At 33.6% G+C, this 17,971-nt stretch overlaps 1 protein-coding gene across 1 annotated transcript; it reads right to left on the bottom strand.

Moving 5' to 3' along the window:
• Positions 1 to 10,912: 10,912 nt before the first annotated feature.
• Positions 10,913 to 13,888, bottom strand: LOC114265331 (RGG repeats nuclear RNA binding protein A). Its single transcript, XM_082911849.1, is given in 5 exon segments — positions 10,913 to 11,309; positions 12,070 to 12,098; positions 12,101 to 12,125; positions 12,212 to 12,370; positions 13,606 to 13,888. Coding segments are annotated over 5 exon segments (597 nt in total). The 5' UTR covers positions 13,837 to 13,888; the 3' UTR covers positions 10,913 to 11,156.
• Positions 13,889 to 17,971: the final 4,083 nt, after the last annotated feature.

Below are 17,971 nucleotides of genomic sequence, written 5' to 3'. Positions count from 1 at the left end.
TCTAGGTCCATGCAACACTATATTTATACAAAACCATAGCTTATATACAGATGAGGTCAAACATGACCATCAAAAGAAGACAAAAGGGTCAAAATGAAAGTTCTAAAACTAAGGCCTCGTTCGTTAGGCGTGTCATGGTTGACTCCACAAACTTGACATTCTTTCGTAGGTTCATTACAGTTGGGGTTGGGCATCCTGCTGCTCACCTACATACATATATACAAAGAGTGAGCGAAAGCCTAGTGAATAATACCATAGTAAAGAGGTTATATGAATGAGATTCATATTAAGTACATCAAACCCGTAAATTTCATATACAAACGACCTTAGGCCCATTCTATGTTTTTCTTGTACATGTCAAACGGCCTCGGGCCCATTTTAGATCCTTATCAAACATATCAAACGGCCTCGGGCCCATTGCATCAAACATATTAGACGGCCTCAGGCCCATTGCATAACTTTGTCGGACTCATCAAACGACCTCGGGTCCAATTCAAACACTTCAACGTATCAAACGGCCTCGGGCCCATTATTTCTATATTCGTATCTATGCGCATTTTCATATTCATGGTCATAATCACTTTTCATTCAAACGGCCTTTGGCCCACTACATTCATATTCAAACGGCTTTCGTCCCATTACGATATTCAAACGGCCTTCAGCCCATCATAACATTCAAACGGCCTTCGGTCCATCATAATATTCAAACGGCCATTGGCCCATTGCATTCGTGTTCAAACGGCCTAGGGCCCATCACATATTATTCAAACGACCTTTGGCCCATCATAATATTCAAACATATCAAATGACTTCGGGCCCATTATTTCCATATTCGTATATATGCGCATTTCATATTCATGGTTGTGATCACTTTTCATTCAAACGGTCTTTGGCCCACTACATTCATATTCAAACGGCCCATCATGATATTCAAACGGCCTTCAGCCCATCATGATATTCAAACGGCCTTTGGCCCATCATAATATTCAAACGGCTTTTGGCCCATTGCATTCGTGTTCAGATGGCCTTGGGCCCATCACATATTATTCAAACGGCTTTTGGCCCATCATAATATTCAAACGGTAGAATTCTCATTCATAATGTAAAATCATAAGTTCAGAAGACTTACACGTAAGTAGTGTTTACAAATAGCATATAGGAACATATCGTTACTAAAGTATTACTCACAATGTTCAGATGTCTGGTTCACCCTTATAGTTGACCCTACACAATTCATAATACACATAGAAATCGGGTCACAATACAATTCATTCTGTATTTACCTTATTTATTTCTCTTAGGCTTCTTTCTTACTATTTCGATTCATTTATGATACCCAATGTATGTTTAAGAGTGCTTAAAAATAAAAGAGAATGGAAATCGGAACATGAAACAGCTTTTCAAAATTTTCTAAAACAGGGCTCTTCGCTCGAGCACAACATTAGTCGCTCGAGTGGACCCCTTGGTCTGTAAAAATACTGGTTGCTTGAATTCTACGCTCGAGCGATGATAACCAATTCTGGGTTTTCCATAATCTTGTTTCAACTTCAAAACACATTACCAATGCTCCAAATTCATACATGACTCACTCGAATATGCAAAAACATTCCCAATTACATATATTTAAGGGTGAATTACACCAACGACCGCTATAGTTTGGGGTTTGTGTCATTTTGGCTCTTGACTTTTCAATTGTGACACATTTGACCCTGAATTTTGAATCTCGTTCAAAATAAGGACAATTGAAGATACTATTGGATTTTTCAATGGCAAATTCGTCAATTTGATAAAATATAAATTAATTTGACAAAAATAAATGTCAAAAAATTATTTTTGAATTTTTTAAAATTATTTCTACCTACTAAAGATAAAATTATATAAAATTGATAAATCTTTTAGACATTTATTTATTTTTTTACCAAATTAATTTTTATTAGGTGTTTGGATGATGATCATGTAAAATTAATTTTTAAAAATTAATCATATAATTTTTATTAATTTTTATCAATTTTACATAATTTTATCTTTGGTGGGTAAAAGTATTTTTTTTGAATTTTAAAATATTTTTTGACATTTATTTTTGTCAAATTAGTTTATATTTTATCAAATTGACGATTTTACCCTTGAAATTAAGTAATGCTATGTTCAATTGTCCTTATTTGAAACAAGATTCAAAATTCAAGATCAAATGTGTCACAATTGAAAAGTCAGGGACTAAAGTGACACGAGCTCCAAACTATAAGGACTATTAGTGTAATTTTCCCTATATTTAAAGTTAATTCCCCTTATACTTCAAAATTTCATAATTTTTAATTCAAATTTAAACCTTGGATTTCATGTTTAAAAATCATCTTTCAATTCTTTCTTTGTTTCATGAAATATAAAATTGAGGAATTGAGGTGGCTGTTGTGCTCTGCTGTGCAGCCAATTGGGCCCTTTTCGGGGCCCATTTTGATAATCCAAACCGTCACAATTCAGAATACATCAAGTAGAATATACTTGTAAAAAATCAAGTTAATCGGATATCGTTTACCCATTCATCCACCCACATTTGTATCTACAAAAATAAATAACAACTGTAATTTAAAGTATTAAACTGAATACAAATGTGGGTGGATGAATGGGTAAACGATATCCGATTAACTTGATTTTTTACAAGTATATTCTACTTGATGTATTCTAAAATATGAACGGTTTGGATTATCAAAATGGGCCCTGAAAAGGGCCCAATTGGCTGCACAGCAGTGGCTGCTGTGCACCCACGCACAGTAGCCACCACAATTCTGCTGTACACCCACGCACAGTAGCCACCCCAATTCCTAAAATTGAAGCTATAAGCCCTTTCAAAAATATTTGCATGTATGAAATTTAAATCAAAATCAAACTAATTTTTGATTCTCAAATATAAATTATATAAACTACAATTTATTCCCAAATTTGTCTAAATTTAGATTTAATTCATTTTCTTTATATCAAACCCAATTTCAAACTCATAAATTCCAAAACATGAATTAAACTTTCAAAATATAACTTCAAAACTTGGGTTCATATATGGCTTGTCTAAAAACATACAAGCTCTTAAATAACCAAGAGAACATGATCAATTTTAAATAATTTATATCAAAACTCCTTTAATTTACAGATTAAGTTCATTGTTCATAAACCCATAATTTTCCAAAGCTTAATTCTTATTTCATCAAAACATGAAATCAATTATTAGAAATCCATGATGCATGTACATTAGAGTATTTAAACTTGTAGAATTTGTCATGCATGTAGAGATTTGACTCAAACTCATGCAAGATATTCCAAAATCAAACCCAAAATAATTAATTTCTAAATTTATTCCATAACCATAAACCTAGATCAATTACTTCATCAATTTGCTAATTTCTTTGTAATTACATGAGATTGGACCCAATCATCTCTTAATTTCAATGAAATTTAAGTTTCAATTTCTTACCTCAAGTCTTCAATGACTGAATTTCTTAAACCTTTCTTCCTTCCTTCACTTGGTCTCAATTTCTCTAAGCTCTTTCTTCAATTTCCAACAAGAGTAATAGAGGACTTCCCTTCTTTATTTCTCTTGATTTGAACTCTCTCTTTCTCTCTCACACGGTTTTGTTTTTGCTCCAGCCGAGAATGATTATAATGCATGTATATAAGTCATGAAGTTCTCTCTCTCATATTATTTAATTGACTTGCTTAGATTATTTCACTTAACATAATTAATAAATTGTTAATCTTAGTTCATTATGTCTAGTTTTAAATTTAATTAATCTAATTGACTTCAATTAAAGCCCAATTAATTATATTTAATTTTTACCAATTTGAATCTAATTTTTTTAATCAAACTCCCCAAAGGTTTCAAATATTAAATTAAACTTATTGTCATCATAAATTTTGATTTCCAAAATCGTTTAGGCCTTCAATTTCTGATCAGACCCAAAATTTTGCTCAATAAATTACATATTCAAATTGGATACTTCAAAAATAGATTTAATCCATAATAATCATAATTGCTCAAACCTTATAACATAATTAAATTAATTAACTCTAATCTGGACTCAATTAATCAAATCTTGATTTTGCTAAACTGAACTAAATATTAATTAAGCTCCCAAATGGGTCCGTAATTAAAATTAAATTGATTCAACTTCTTGATTTCACTTCCTTAAGCCATTTGGACCCTTAATTTCTAATTCTAAAATAAATCTTTAATAGAATCATATACAAATCAGATTCCACAATTCTCATAAATCCTAAATTAAATTAGGATAGCGACTAATTAAATCCCAAATCTCCGTAATTAACCAAAAATAAAATATTATACGTGGCGAGTTCGTCACAAAATTAGCCTCAAACACCACAGCAGAGAGAATGATGTCATTCACCCCGTTAGAGATGTAATCAAGTTTTGTCACATTGGCTTAATTGGTAGTCTTCTTGCTTGTACTTCCGCGATCGATGTTCAGTCTTGCCACAATTATAGCATTTATCTTTGAACTTTTTATTGCCATTGTTGTCGTCTTGTTTAGGACCATCTCCAGCAAACTTCCTCTTTTTGTTGTATGGTTTGGACACATGTTCAACCACATTAGCCTTGGACTTGATGAGATTTTTACCATTCCTCTTTTCGGCCTTCCGATTATCTTCCTCAATTCTTAGTCTTACAATCAGTTCATCCATGGTCATTTCTTTGCGTTTATGTTTTAAATAATTTTTGAAATCTTTCCAAGCCGGTGGTAATTTTTCCACTAGCGCAACAACTTGGAAAGACTCGCTTAGAGACACACCCTCAGCATGAATATCATGCAAAATTAATTGAAAACTTTGAACTTAAGAAATTACCGTTTGCGAGTTTACCATAACAAAGGCCAGAAATTTAACAATGACAAATTTCTTTGTGCCGGCATCCTTTGTCTTGTATTTTTTCTTCAAAGAATCCTACAACTCTTTTGCTGTTTTCAGAGAGCTGTAAACATTATACAACATGTTTTCTAGGCCATTGAGGATGTAGTTTCTGTACAAAAAATCAAAATGTTTCCAGGCATTTACAGCGTCAACAACTTACCGATCACTTTCATCCTCTTTAAGTACTGGAGCCTCTTTACGGAGAAATTGGGTCACATTAAGAGTTGTAAGATAGAACAGCATTTTCTACTGTCATCTCTTAAACTCGGTGCCATTAAATTTTTCTAATTTTTCTCCATGAATTATTGGAACTTGCACATGGTTCTAGATAGGGACCAGAGTCGTTCTAACAATTGGAGTATCACTTTCAGTTGCAGTAGCCATAATATCTGATTACAAAAATCAGAAAAATCAAGACACATATTAATTTTCTAGTTACTAAAACCAGAAAATAAATTATAACACAAAATAATTTTACTTTTCTTGTTACTAAAACCAGAAAAATAAAATACCACACAATAATTTTCTGTAATACTACTACACAAATTAATATTCTGAAATTATTAATGACACTAGTATATTACTATTAGTTGTCAAAGAAAATAAACAGTATATTACTACTATTTGTCAAACAGTATATGACTATTATTTGTATTTTCCAATCAGAATATCACTTTGTAAAAGCACAGAAAATTAATACAATGAAGACACAGAAAATAAATATGTCTTAAGATTGTTGGACAATCTTCACTGTATTAAGAATAAATTCTGTTTGTGTACTTAACAACAAGCAGAACACATAAGAAATAAAGGAAAGGAGAGAGACTGTTTGATTACAAAAATCAAAACAATGTATAAAAATAAATAAATAACAAACAAATTTTTATTTTGTTACAAAAACAAAATCAAAATCTAGAACAGAAAAAAAAATAATTAAACAAAAAAAGTAATCAATGAACTTATGTTATTATTTTCTCGGACAAATTTTTGATCAAGTCTAGTGTTTAACACTGTGTCCTTAAGACAAATTCCTCCTCTCCACAGTTGAGGGGGCCGAATAATATTGGAAGTGGTAAATAGGTCGAATAGTCGAAATATATAGCACTCGGGCGTCGTCTCGCACGCTCAAATCCTGCCCTGCTCGGCTATATAGTCGGTTGAGTAAGAGGCCGAGTGAAAAGCGGTTTGTTACGGAAGAAGCCGAATGTCGGATTGAAAGTGGGCCCAATCTCGAGGCCCAAGAAAGAAAATATATAAATAAAAGAACACCAGCCAGAAAGAGGTATGTGAGAACCATTACACTTAACTTAAAATACAAGCAATTCAGAGAGTAGAGACTGACTTGCCCGTCGGAGTGCTAATTCCGGTACCCCCGACCGGAGTGTTAATTCTTTTTCAGGTGGCTAGCTGAGGATCACGAGCGTCCCCCAAGATCTGAAGAGTATTTCCAAACCACTTCTCCACAACAGTGCTTTCAGATTGTGGACGTCTATCTCCTAGAATAAAATGATCAACAAAAAATAATAGCAGCACTACAAATTATTCGCACAATGAACACACTTTTTGTTTACACTCTTTCTTACAGAAAATTAAATGCGGCAAAATGCAGAGAGCAATAGCAAATTTAAAAACGAAAATTGTGTGAAAAACCAAATGAGGGACTTGTTTATTTATAAATGTAAAGGTGGCTTTTCAGATTTGAATCCAACAGGTATGGTACTTGTTCGAAAAGATACAAAATCTGTCTAGTTTGAATTGAACAAGTAAGGCACTGTTTTGAACAGATACAATCTGTTCGGTTTGAATTTTGAACAGATAACTGAATCTGCTCGGTTTCTTTTGGATAGACATGGACCTATTTGGGTGTAGGAATAATCTGGACACCATTTTAGAATTGTTTTCAAAATTTAAATTCAAAAAAGGTAAGAATTTAATTTTAGAAAAATAAAAATCCAAGATGTTTTTGGCCTAAAAAAATAATCATTGGGCCGGACAAGCCTAACCCAACCTCACACCACGCACTCGCGCCCAACCGAACGGTGGTACGCGCGTGTTTATTTTGGGTCCAATGGGTCTAGCCCACTTTGCCCATACCTTTCTCCGCTATAAAACTTGAGTGTCCTTTGGGGCCTACCCCAAGTTCCAAACCCAAGCCTTATAAACCCACACCAAGGTTGGCTCCTAAAGCAATGTGGGACAAGCCTTATTTCAAACCTTAATAGAAATTTCCATGGAGTTCATTTTGGCTTCAATTTCTCATTCACCCGATAATGGTTTTGAGCAACTAAATATACTACGTGAATCATAACGTGGCATAGAAAGCGTTACCACTTAGACCTGCCAACTTTGGCGCATGAGTCCCACCCAAAAAATAGACCAAAGTTGAGGAAAAATCTGTTTTTCCAAAACCATTTCTAGCAGCTTCTTGTGGAATGCATGCATGTGAAAAATGCGACTAACTTTTGTTTTTGTTTCCCACGGAGAATGATGAGGAAAACTTTTATTTTTAGTTTATGTTATTTTGAATTGTGAACAACATTATGTATTTAAACATTATATATGTATTATGCAACATTATGTAGTGTGATAATTTTACTGATGTGTAGTTATGAATGTAAGAATATTTTTATTATGAAGAAATTGTTTTTATTATGAAGAAATTGTTATTTCTATACAGGAATTTTTATATTAGTATGCAATTATTGGTTTCTTTTTCAATTTTTTTAATTTAACACAGGTAATTTGAATATTTTTAATAATTTTATTGCATTTTTTTTTTTGGCGACGGCACCACATCGTTGCAAAAAAAATAAAGCCAAAATGTAATTTGTTTTTTGGCGACATAGGCAATGTTGTTGCAAAAAAATTTTGGCAACAGAAGTCATGACGTCGCAAAAAAAAAAAAAATTCGCAACATTTTTTTGGCTTCTCAAATAAATTTTTTAGCGACGATACAACAGTGCCATCACAAAAGGTTTCATTTTTTTACATATTATAGGTAATAGTAAGATGCCGTTGCAAACAAAAGGCGAAGTCATTATGCCGTCACTAAAACGTTTTAGCAACACCCTTTGTTGTGACCCCCCTTTTACTGTCGCTAAAAGTGATTTGTCGTAGCTAAAAGTGTTTTGAGATGGCATTATGAATATTAGCGACGGCATTTTGCCGTTGTAAAAAACTAAAATTTTTGTAGTGTTTTAACTCCAAATAAAGCCAGACAAGTTACAAAAAAAACTTATTATTCCAAACAATTAAAATAAAAATTTAATAGGCAAGAATTATATGACATTTTTACAAAGCAAAATTCTAGCAATTAACATGTAAATTAAACTAAAAATTAGAAATAAACTCATGCAAATAATTCTAAAACTCTAGAAAATGATAAGCATGTAACTAAAATCTAGAAAATTTAAAACATGCATATTCTACTAAAAATCTAAAAAATAATTAACATGTAAATTAAAGTAGAATATAGAAAACAATTAACATGTATACTATACTAGAAAAGTAGAAAACAATTAGTATGTCAATCTTAACTAAAATTAGAGATTCATAAGCATATAAATTATATTATAAAATTATAAAATAAAAAGGCATGCAAATTATATTAATATTTAAACTAATGTGAATTCCTAATCATGAAATCATACAATGAAACAGTGGGCTTATATACACATCCTGAAATTCCTACGCAGAACCAAAAAGATATAAATCTACCTAAACATCTCATGTAATAAGAAAAGTGCTTGTTCATTTGCTACCATACCTAAGAAAACAAACACAAGTTCTGTTTTGATTGGTTTTGTTTTTATATTAATAATTTACCGCAACAGTGCAACGTACACCTCACCCATGAAAATAATCTAAAGAGTCTGTTCTTTATTATAATACTAATAGAAGCAAATGACATGTAATAAATAGTGTATAATCCTAATTTCATATAAATCTATTTATCCAATAGCATGGAAAAAATATAATTTGTTTTAAGATTGTTGTATAAATTGTGTAATTAAATAAAAATAAACCGATTCATATTTAATAATTTAAATTACAAAACAATAACTCATGCAGGAAATTACAATTAGATGAACAGAAATACATAACAAGACAGGACAAGAAACCATAGTCTCCTTGAAACAGATTCGCTGCCTCACTGTGAGTGCTTAAGGTATGTTGGCATTTGTCTCCCAAGAAACAACGGTTAAAACCCGCTAACGGAGAAGCACCTTATGTTTAGCTTCGGCGAACTAACAATGACAGTACTCTCTTACACAAGAAGAATAATATTGGAACAGATTGAAAGTATAATATGTAAGCCAAAAATTCTGTACCTAAAACCAAAGAGGAGGTCTCCTTTTATATACAATGGGGAATAGGAGCCTTTCTGCAACAAATGCAAAATTCAATTTCTACAAAACTGAAGAAGTAATGCAAGAAAACTTATGATAATTAGTGTATCACTTGTACGCTCCATATATACATATGTGTATCACAAACCCAGTCCAAGAGGGCGACGAGCGTGGCAATTTTTGTATAATCAATTTGGACCATAGTTTTGGTCCAAGTTCATACTTGAAGGATCCATAACTCATTTCCTTCGGAAAATTTGGATGTCCCAAAGGACTTGTGCACTTACCAAAATCTTAAGCTTTAAATACCCATCAATATTTTCTTCTACAATTAATGTGGGATAAGTAGTTGTACACTATTCTAATACTTCATTCATGAGGCCAACTTTATAAGACAATTTCACATTCAATTCTTAATATTTTTTGTTATTCTTTTTGTAGTGTAAAGATCTTATTATAAAGAATCTAAACTAATTTGATCTCACCTCAACCGATGGTCAAAACTTACTTTAATTTCATATTAAAGTTACCATAAAACCATGTTTTTTCCATCAATTTTAAAGTCAAGAAGCTTCCTTATTTGATTTGTCCCGTTGGTTTGCTACCAACTTGTTTTTCACCATTTATACGGTATCACTTCATTGGTCTAGTGAATGTAGCAAGGCCTAAAGGTAGCTATTGCGGATAGCAATTTGAGAAAATTGGGTTGGAAACTAAACTAGATAATTAACAAGGTGCACGTCTACGATCATTGCATATATGTGGTGCAAATCTATCAAATCGGACTTTGCATGCATTCAAGACTTAAGTTATTTTTGCAACTTTCGCGACCTAATTTGAACTTATTTTTTTCTTTCTTTTTTGTGATTCCAAAACATTGATCTTTATTTCTTGGCAAGATTTGATTATGCAATTAATTTGCCGTTTGATTAAACTCGATCGACACTACAAAAAAATTGACTTTTTGCGACGGTAAAATACCGTCGCTAATACTCCTAATGCCGTCACAAAAACTTTTTGCGATGGCAAAATGACTTTTTGCGACGGTAAGAGGGGGTCGCAAATGGAGGGGTTGCAAAAGAGTTTTTGCGACGGCACTGTACAGTCGCTAATAATGTTTGAAATTTCTTGACTTTTTTGCGACGACACTATTTTACCGTCACTAAAAATGTTATTTGAGACGGCAAAAAATACTGTCGCTAATAGTCTTTTTTTGCAACGGCAAAAACACCATTTTTGCGACGGTGTGGTGCCGTCGCAAAAAGTATTAAATATATGAAAATTTTTATTTTTTTGCGACAGTGTAATGCCGTCGCAAAAAGTATTAAAAAATAATAAAATTTCTATTTTTTGCGACAGTTTAGTATCGTCGCAAAAAGTAAAACCTGTAACAAAATCAATAAAAATAATAAAATTTTCTGTTTTTTGCGACAGTATAGTGCCGTCACAAAAAAGAAAAAAAAAATTCTCCGATAAAATTATTAAAAATGTGAATTTTTTTAGCCAACTACTAACTACTAGGTACTTGCCAAGTATCAAAACTGACAGGGTAAAATGTGAAATTTGTTAGCATAAATGGAAATATCTTGAATGAGAAAAAAATAACAAAGATAAAACCTAAATTGTCTTCCATCTATTGAAAACAAAACTGAGCAACAAAAATTTCATGTCATAAATTAAATTTTCATGTGTCCCAAACTTTCAAAACATAAAAAAAGACCATAGTAGTATGGGGGGAGGAAGCTACATGGGAACAACACACGAAGAAACACCTGAAATTTACATTTAAGGCATTAAAAACTTTTTTTGGTTTTTTGATACAGAGAACTCCATTATTCTTCTAGTCAAACAAGGACAGTAGAGATTGATGGAAGAGGGCATGACGTAATAATCTCACTTGGCACCTACTCCACCATAACCTCCTCTCGAATCACCTCCTCCACCATAACCTCCTCTCGAATCACGTCCACGCCCACCCCTACCACGGGTGCCGGAATTGTAGTACCTATCTCCAGCGGGCTTTAAGAACTCGTTAATGCTGGCAAACTGCAACAAGTGAATCAAGAATCAGTTAACCCAAAATTTGAAAACACCACGCATTTTACGTCCACCAAAAGGATAAGTATCTGAGAAATACATGAGTATTGACGACAAATTTCAGGGTAAGGAAGGCAATATGCATGAAATCGTAAAATCCTCGGCTATATCCTATATAAAATGTGTTGAAATAGGTGAAAAGTGTAAATAAACGTGTATAGGAATATGTGAAATGTGTATATGATTTTTATTGTTTGTTGACATTATTTGGTCCTTAACAAACATCCATCAGATATCGTTAGTAGGACCATTATTTAATTATCTTTCAACAATTTAGGAATTTGGACTGCATTTAGGCAAACTTTGAAAACCCCAAGAAAAGGGCAACAGCAGTTCACTAAATATCTTGCAATGGATGAAAGAAATCTTTCCGCAAGCCATGTCCAAATAACTCGATCAGCCATATAATAATTGGCCAAGTACTGTCCAGTTAAGACTCTCAATGTGAGCCCTTGAACTATATACACCAATATATAAAACATCTTTGTTATGTGGAGCAGATACACTAGACGTTTTGAGACTGCCAGTTCACAGTGATCCAAAATCCAAATCAACAACGCAAACTAAAAGAAAGACAAAACAATGTGCAGATCAACAGAAAAGAAACAAACAAAAAAAAAAGTGCCAATAGTAAGTAGGAGTGCAGGGCTCGCAAATTTGACCACAAGGTTTAACTATGTCTCTGAAAAGTTCAGGCAAACCATCATACCTTTTTGGATTTCTTTTCATTTTCAGCCATTCTTTTCGCTTATCCTTGTCAGAACCCTATATAAAACATCATATGTAACTCATAATTAATATAGTTGTGAGTTTATGAAAAGAAAAATTCAAGTAGTGTCAACGGATTTCACCAATTTAACAAAGATGTCGTTATTGTCCTTCTTGCTTGAGAGTTGTTGCGTGGATGCCAATTCTTTGTCAACAGCCACCTTCCTTTCCTCAGTTTTAAGGGCCAGCAGTGCCTTCCTCTTCTCTTCCAGCACCTTCTCATACTCTTCGAGTGTCATCTCCTGTATTGTTTTCAGGACAATTACCATAAGAATATTTAGAGATGCATAAAAAATACCATTATCATGCTTAATTACACAGATGAACTGCGTCCTGACTTTTGAATTCCTCAAAGTTTTTTGTTATCATAATAGAGTAATCATTATCAATCAATCCTTCAAATTCCTACACAGACATTTAGGATAGCACTATTGAAAAGGTTCTGCTACAGCCAAGATGATAAGAAACTTAAAAAAATAAAATTTTGATTGATATATTTTAGGAAATGATATTCACACTCCCTCACATGAGAGGAAAGACGATGAAAAATTAGAGGCAAAGACCAAAAGAGTGTGATGTGAGTTAATATCATTTTCCTAAGCATTATTATCACGAGTATCTCAAAAAAAATTGTTTTTTTCTTCATTTTAGTAGGGCTTTTAGAGGCTTAAGTGACAGAATTTTGGTTGCAAGATTATTGTGTTAGGTAGGCTTTGTTTTAGTGGGTAATTGTGTCCCTAGCATTTTATGAAGCCCACATAGCCACTCATTGGAGTAAAACAAAATTAGTTTCAAATTAAGTTGAGTATTACAGGAGTAACGCTCTCTCCCCATCCTTTCCTCTTCTCCGTTTTTTTTGCTACTCCATTCTCTTCTATGATTTACTTCTCTACTCATCTTCTCTATTCTATTCTTTCCATCTCTGTTTCTCCTCTTTCCTTTTTGTATCGTTTTCATCAAAACATAACAAGAATTAATCAGCATGAGTATATAATATCGTGCCCATCCTTTATTTGAAGAAATACTCAAGAAGTCCAAGTTGCAAGAGTTTGTAAGGTTTAAACATGAAGAATTTGAAGAGCACAATCATGTTATTATACTAGAAAACATGCTATCAATTAGTTAAAAATAAAATAAAATTCTACCAAAAGGGGAAGGAAAAACCAAAAAAGACCCATATATGGACAATTCTGAAGAAAATAAATTCCAAAATGCTGAATGTAATATATTTTGCATTGTATTTGCTTAGAAAACCAAGTTGTTGGCAGATCAAAAGTGATCTGAAAAGGCATTTTCTTATCAACACGTAACCTCAGTCTAACCTGCCATCAACTTGCTTAATGTCCATTTTTCTTTGTTGAAACTTCAGAACTTAACCATGAGAAGGTGAATTTTGGGATTATCAATATATCAACCATGAGAAGGTGAATTTTGGGATTATCAATATATCTAAAATATAAAAATAGAAGATATTCACCTTCTCCTCGGGTTCTTTTTCTTCAGCAGCCTCATTTGCAGGATTCTCCTTATTAACATCTGTTGCTTCTTCCTCTCCAGCCGGCTTCTCAGAAGCCACATTTTTTTCACCTTCATTCACAACTTCTTCAGTCACTCTGAATAAAGTAAACATGGTCAGAAGAAATGTTAATTTAGACACCCTTAAAGCATTTTCAAAAATACAAAATGCCCCTAATATCAAAAAAATCATTCATACTTGTATTTGGTACTGCCCAATTTCAGAAAGAAACCAATAATAAGAAAAGAATCCAAACTGATAGGTTGATTAACAAGAAACCCAAGAAAGAAATAAATTAATCATAGAATAGAAAATTATACATGAAGGTTTTGAGATTAGAATGGATCTCGAGAAGGAAAGTACTGAGATCGGAGAGTAGATTCTCTTAGGGCTTGGTCTTGAAGTTCGATGATGACTTGGGGAATTGCCATAGCTCTCTTCGACATCCAGGGCACTTTGTGCTTCTTTCGTCCACTTTTTTGAACTTTAGCAATTGAAAAATCTGTGATAATCAAAGAACACGTCACGGTAATGAATCAATAAGAATTGATAGAGAGAGAGAGAGAGAGAGAGAGAGACCTTGATTGATCTTGGAGTTGTAAAGGAGGTGGAGAGTTCGTTCTTCCCATGGCTCGTCTTGAAGGCCGTCGTGAATGTCTTCACTCAACTCATCCAATTCACTATCACCGACTGATTCCGATTTCCTACTTCTACGCCTAGAACTCCTGCTCTTCCTCTTCCTCCTCGACCGTGAATCATCCGAATCAGCATCTAAAACAAATTGAGACGAAGAGAGAGAGAGAGAGAGAGAGAGAGAGAGAGAGAGAGAGACATAAGAAGAGATTAGGGATTTTGAGATTAGGGATTTTGGTTCAAGAGATTGGGGATTTTGGGTTTGGGTTTGGGTTTGGGGTGGGGGGAACCCGAGCAGGAATGGAAAGGGGGGGAGATCGGGGATTTTGGGTTTGGGGTGGGGGGAACCCAAGCAGGAATGGAAAAGGAAGGGGGGAGAATGGAAATTTTTTTGAATTTTTTTTTTTTCTAATTTTCATTACAAATGAATATTTAAATAATAAAACGACTTCTTTTTTTTTTTGCAACAGAGGATGTCATTGTTAAAAAAAAATATTTTTTATTAAAATAATTTGTTTATAGTTAATGAATTTTTATTTTTATTTTTTCATTTAGTAAGGTTGAAAATTTATTTGTTTCATATTTATTTTAATGAATACAAAATTATTATTATTTTTTTATTTGGTAAAAGTAGGGATAATATTTTCCATTAAAATAAAGTTAATTTTTGTGGCTAATGAAAAATATATTTTTTTTTGTTAAGTGATGGTGAAAGAGATAAGTGGTGAAGTTGTGGTTGTGGTAGAGGAGATAGAATAGCGGTGGTAGAAGAGTGGTAATTGTAGTAGTAGAGAGAAAGAGAGAAGAGCGAGAGATAGACAAACAGACAGAGAGAGAGAAAGAGAGAGAGAAGAGTGATAAGTGAGAAAGAGACAAAGAGAGAAAGAGATATAGAGAAACAGAGACAAGGAGACAGAGAGAGAAACATATAGAAAAAAAGAGAGAAACAAGAGATGAGCGAGAGATAGACAAAGAGAGAGAGAAATAGAGCGAAAAGAGATGATCGAAAGAAAGACATAGAAAAAGAGAGAGACGAAGAGAGAATAAAGATAAGCGAGAGAGACAGAGAGAGAGAGAGAAGATAAATGAGCGAGAGAGAAGGGAAATAAAGAGATGAGAGAGATAGAGAGAAGAGATATTAGCGAGAGACAAAGAGAGAAAGAGACAGGGACAAAGACTGACAGACAAAGAAGAGTGATAAGTGAGAGAGAGAAGAGAGGTAATATTTTGTGGTAGAGGAGAGGAAGCGGCAGTAGTGGTGAAGGTGGTGGATAAGAGACGATGGTGGTAGTGGTGATGGCGAAGGAAATTAGTGGTGAAGTTGTGGTAATGGTAGAGTAGATGGAGTGGCAGTGGTGAAAAAGAGGTAATGGTAGTAGTAGTAGTGACAATAGTGGTAGTGGAGTGGTGGCGATGGTAGTTGTAATGGTAGTCGTAGATAGGGTTGTGCATAATACCGCCGAAACCGCCGAAACCGCCAAAACCGCACCAAACCGCACCGCCAAGGCAAATTCGTTATTATTTGCCAATCGAACCGCCAGTTTTTGGTAAGAAAAATGGCAAATTCTAGTGACACTTTTATCAATCCGCCGGTTTCTATTTTTCTTCCAAACCGCACTGACCCGCACCGCTATTAAATCATGTTTTATAAGATTCTAAAAATTCTTTTTTACTTAAGTTTGCTTGTTATTCTATATCTTAGAATATAGTATTACATTACTGCTCGAGGGAAATTTTATGTATTGTATTTGATCATTGTAGCTTCCACAGATGCTTGTAATGAACTGATGGCATAGTCTTTGATATTATCATGTTGTTGCTATACTTGCTGCATCAGAAGAAAACTTCGCAAGATGCTTAACATCACGGTATCTCTAGTCTTTTTTTTACTCTTTGATTTAAGTTTTGTAATTTGAATTATATTTTTTATAAACCGCCAATCCGCCCGAACCGCCAATGCAAATCCGCCATTATTTGCCAACCGAACCGCCGGTTTTTGATAAGGAAAATGGCAAATTCTAGTGACACTTTTATCAATCCGCCACCCGCTATACGGTTTCTATTTTTCTCTCAAACCGCACCGATCCGCACCGCGCACACCCCTAGTCGTAGAGGTGAAATGGCGACCGTGGTAGTAGTAGTGGTAGTGAAATGGCGTTTGCAGTAGTGGTGAAAGTGGTAGAGGAGATGAGTGGTAAGAGAAAGAGATGAGTGAGAGACACAGAGAGAGAGAGAAAAAAAAAAGAGATAGAGAGAAGAGAGATGGACGAGAGACACAGAGAAAAAGAGAGAGACAGATAGACAGACAGAGAAGAGTGATGAGTGAGAGAGAGAAAGAGAAGAGAGACAGAGACACAGAGACACAGAGAGAAAGAGAGAGACGGACAGACAGAGAAGAATGATGAGTGAGAGAGAGAGAGAGACACAGAAGAGAGAGAGAGACACAGAAGAGAGACGGAGACACATAGAGAAAGGGAGAGACAAACAGACAGAGAAGAGTGATGAGTAAGAGAGAGAAAGAGAAGAGAGACAGAGACATAAAGATAGAAAGATGAAAAAATGGTGAAAAGAGAAATGTTCAAAAGAGTAAGGCGACGTCGTTTATAATGGATCGATAAATCGAGAAGGAGCTCGATAAATAGAGAAGATGTGAGTAAGAGAGTGAGCAATGAGAACATAGTGAGGGAGAAATAGACAAATAGACAAGTAGACAGAGAGAAAGAGAAGAGTGATGAGTGAGAGAGAGACAGGGAGAGGGAGAGAGAGAGAGAGATAGACAGAAAAGGAGATAGAGAGAGAAAGAGAAAGAGAGAGATAAATGGAGAGATAGAAAAAGAGAGAGAAACAAGAGATGAGCGAGAGATAGACAAAAAGAGAGAGAAATAGAACGAAAATAGATAAGCGAGAGAGAGACACAGAAAAAGATAGAGACAGAGAGAGAAGAGAAATGAGCGAGAGAGATAGAGAGAGATAGAAAGATAAGAGAGAGAGAGAGAGAAAAGAAATGAGAGAGATAGAGAGAAGAGAAATGAGCGAGAGAAAGCAGATGTGAGAGATAGAGAGAAGAGAGATAGACGAGAGACACAGAGAGAAAATGAGAGAGAAAAACAGACAGACAGAGAAAAAAGAGTGATGAGTGAAAGAAATAAAGAGAAAAGAGAGAGATAGAGACAGAGAGACAGGAAGATGAAAAAATGAATGAAAAGAGAAATGTTATATCAAAAGAGTAAGACGACATTGTTTTTTTTTATTTTTTTTGCGACAGAAAAAAGTACTAGAATTTATCCAAACCATTTTGTGACTGTATATATATGAAGCTGTTTTAAAACCACAATCACTATACTAGGTTAAAGTTTTCCAAAAACTCTTTTGAGAAAATTATACTTTCATATTTTTCGTGTTATATTGTTTTTACTGAATTTTTTTAATATTTTAAGTATTTTTTTTTAATTTTTAAGACACACCTAACATAAATACACCTAAAAATAAAAAATAAAAAATTGTAAAAAAAAATCTTTTAAAAATTCACTAAATACCAAAAATACAATAATTCAATACATTTTTTTTTGTATTTTTATATATTTATTAATTTTTAAAAATATTTTTCATAATTTTTTTTTAGATACATCTAAGTAAGGTGCATCTAAAAAGAATATTTAAAATTTAAAAAATATTCACTAAAAAACAAAAAACA

Source organism: Camellia sinensis, unplaced genomic scaffold (assembly GCF_055761805.1).
Source record: "Camellia sinensis isolate YWXY unplaced genomic scaffold, ASM5576180v1 Unanchor14, whole genome shotgun sequence".
In the NCBI taxonomy this organism is placed as follows: domain Eukaryota; kingdom Viridiplantae; phylum Streptophyta; class Magnoliopsida; order Ericales; family Theaceae; genus Camellia; species Camellia sinensis.
The sequence above is the reverse complement of the archived record's forward strand: the minus strand, read 5'-3'. Positions and strand labels throughout refer to the sequence as shown.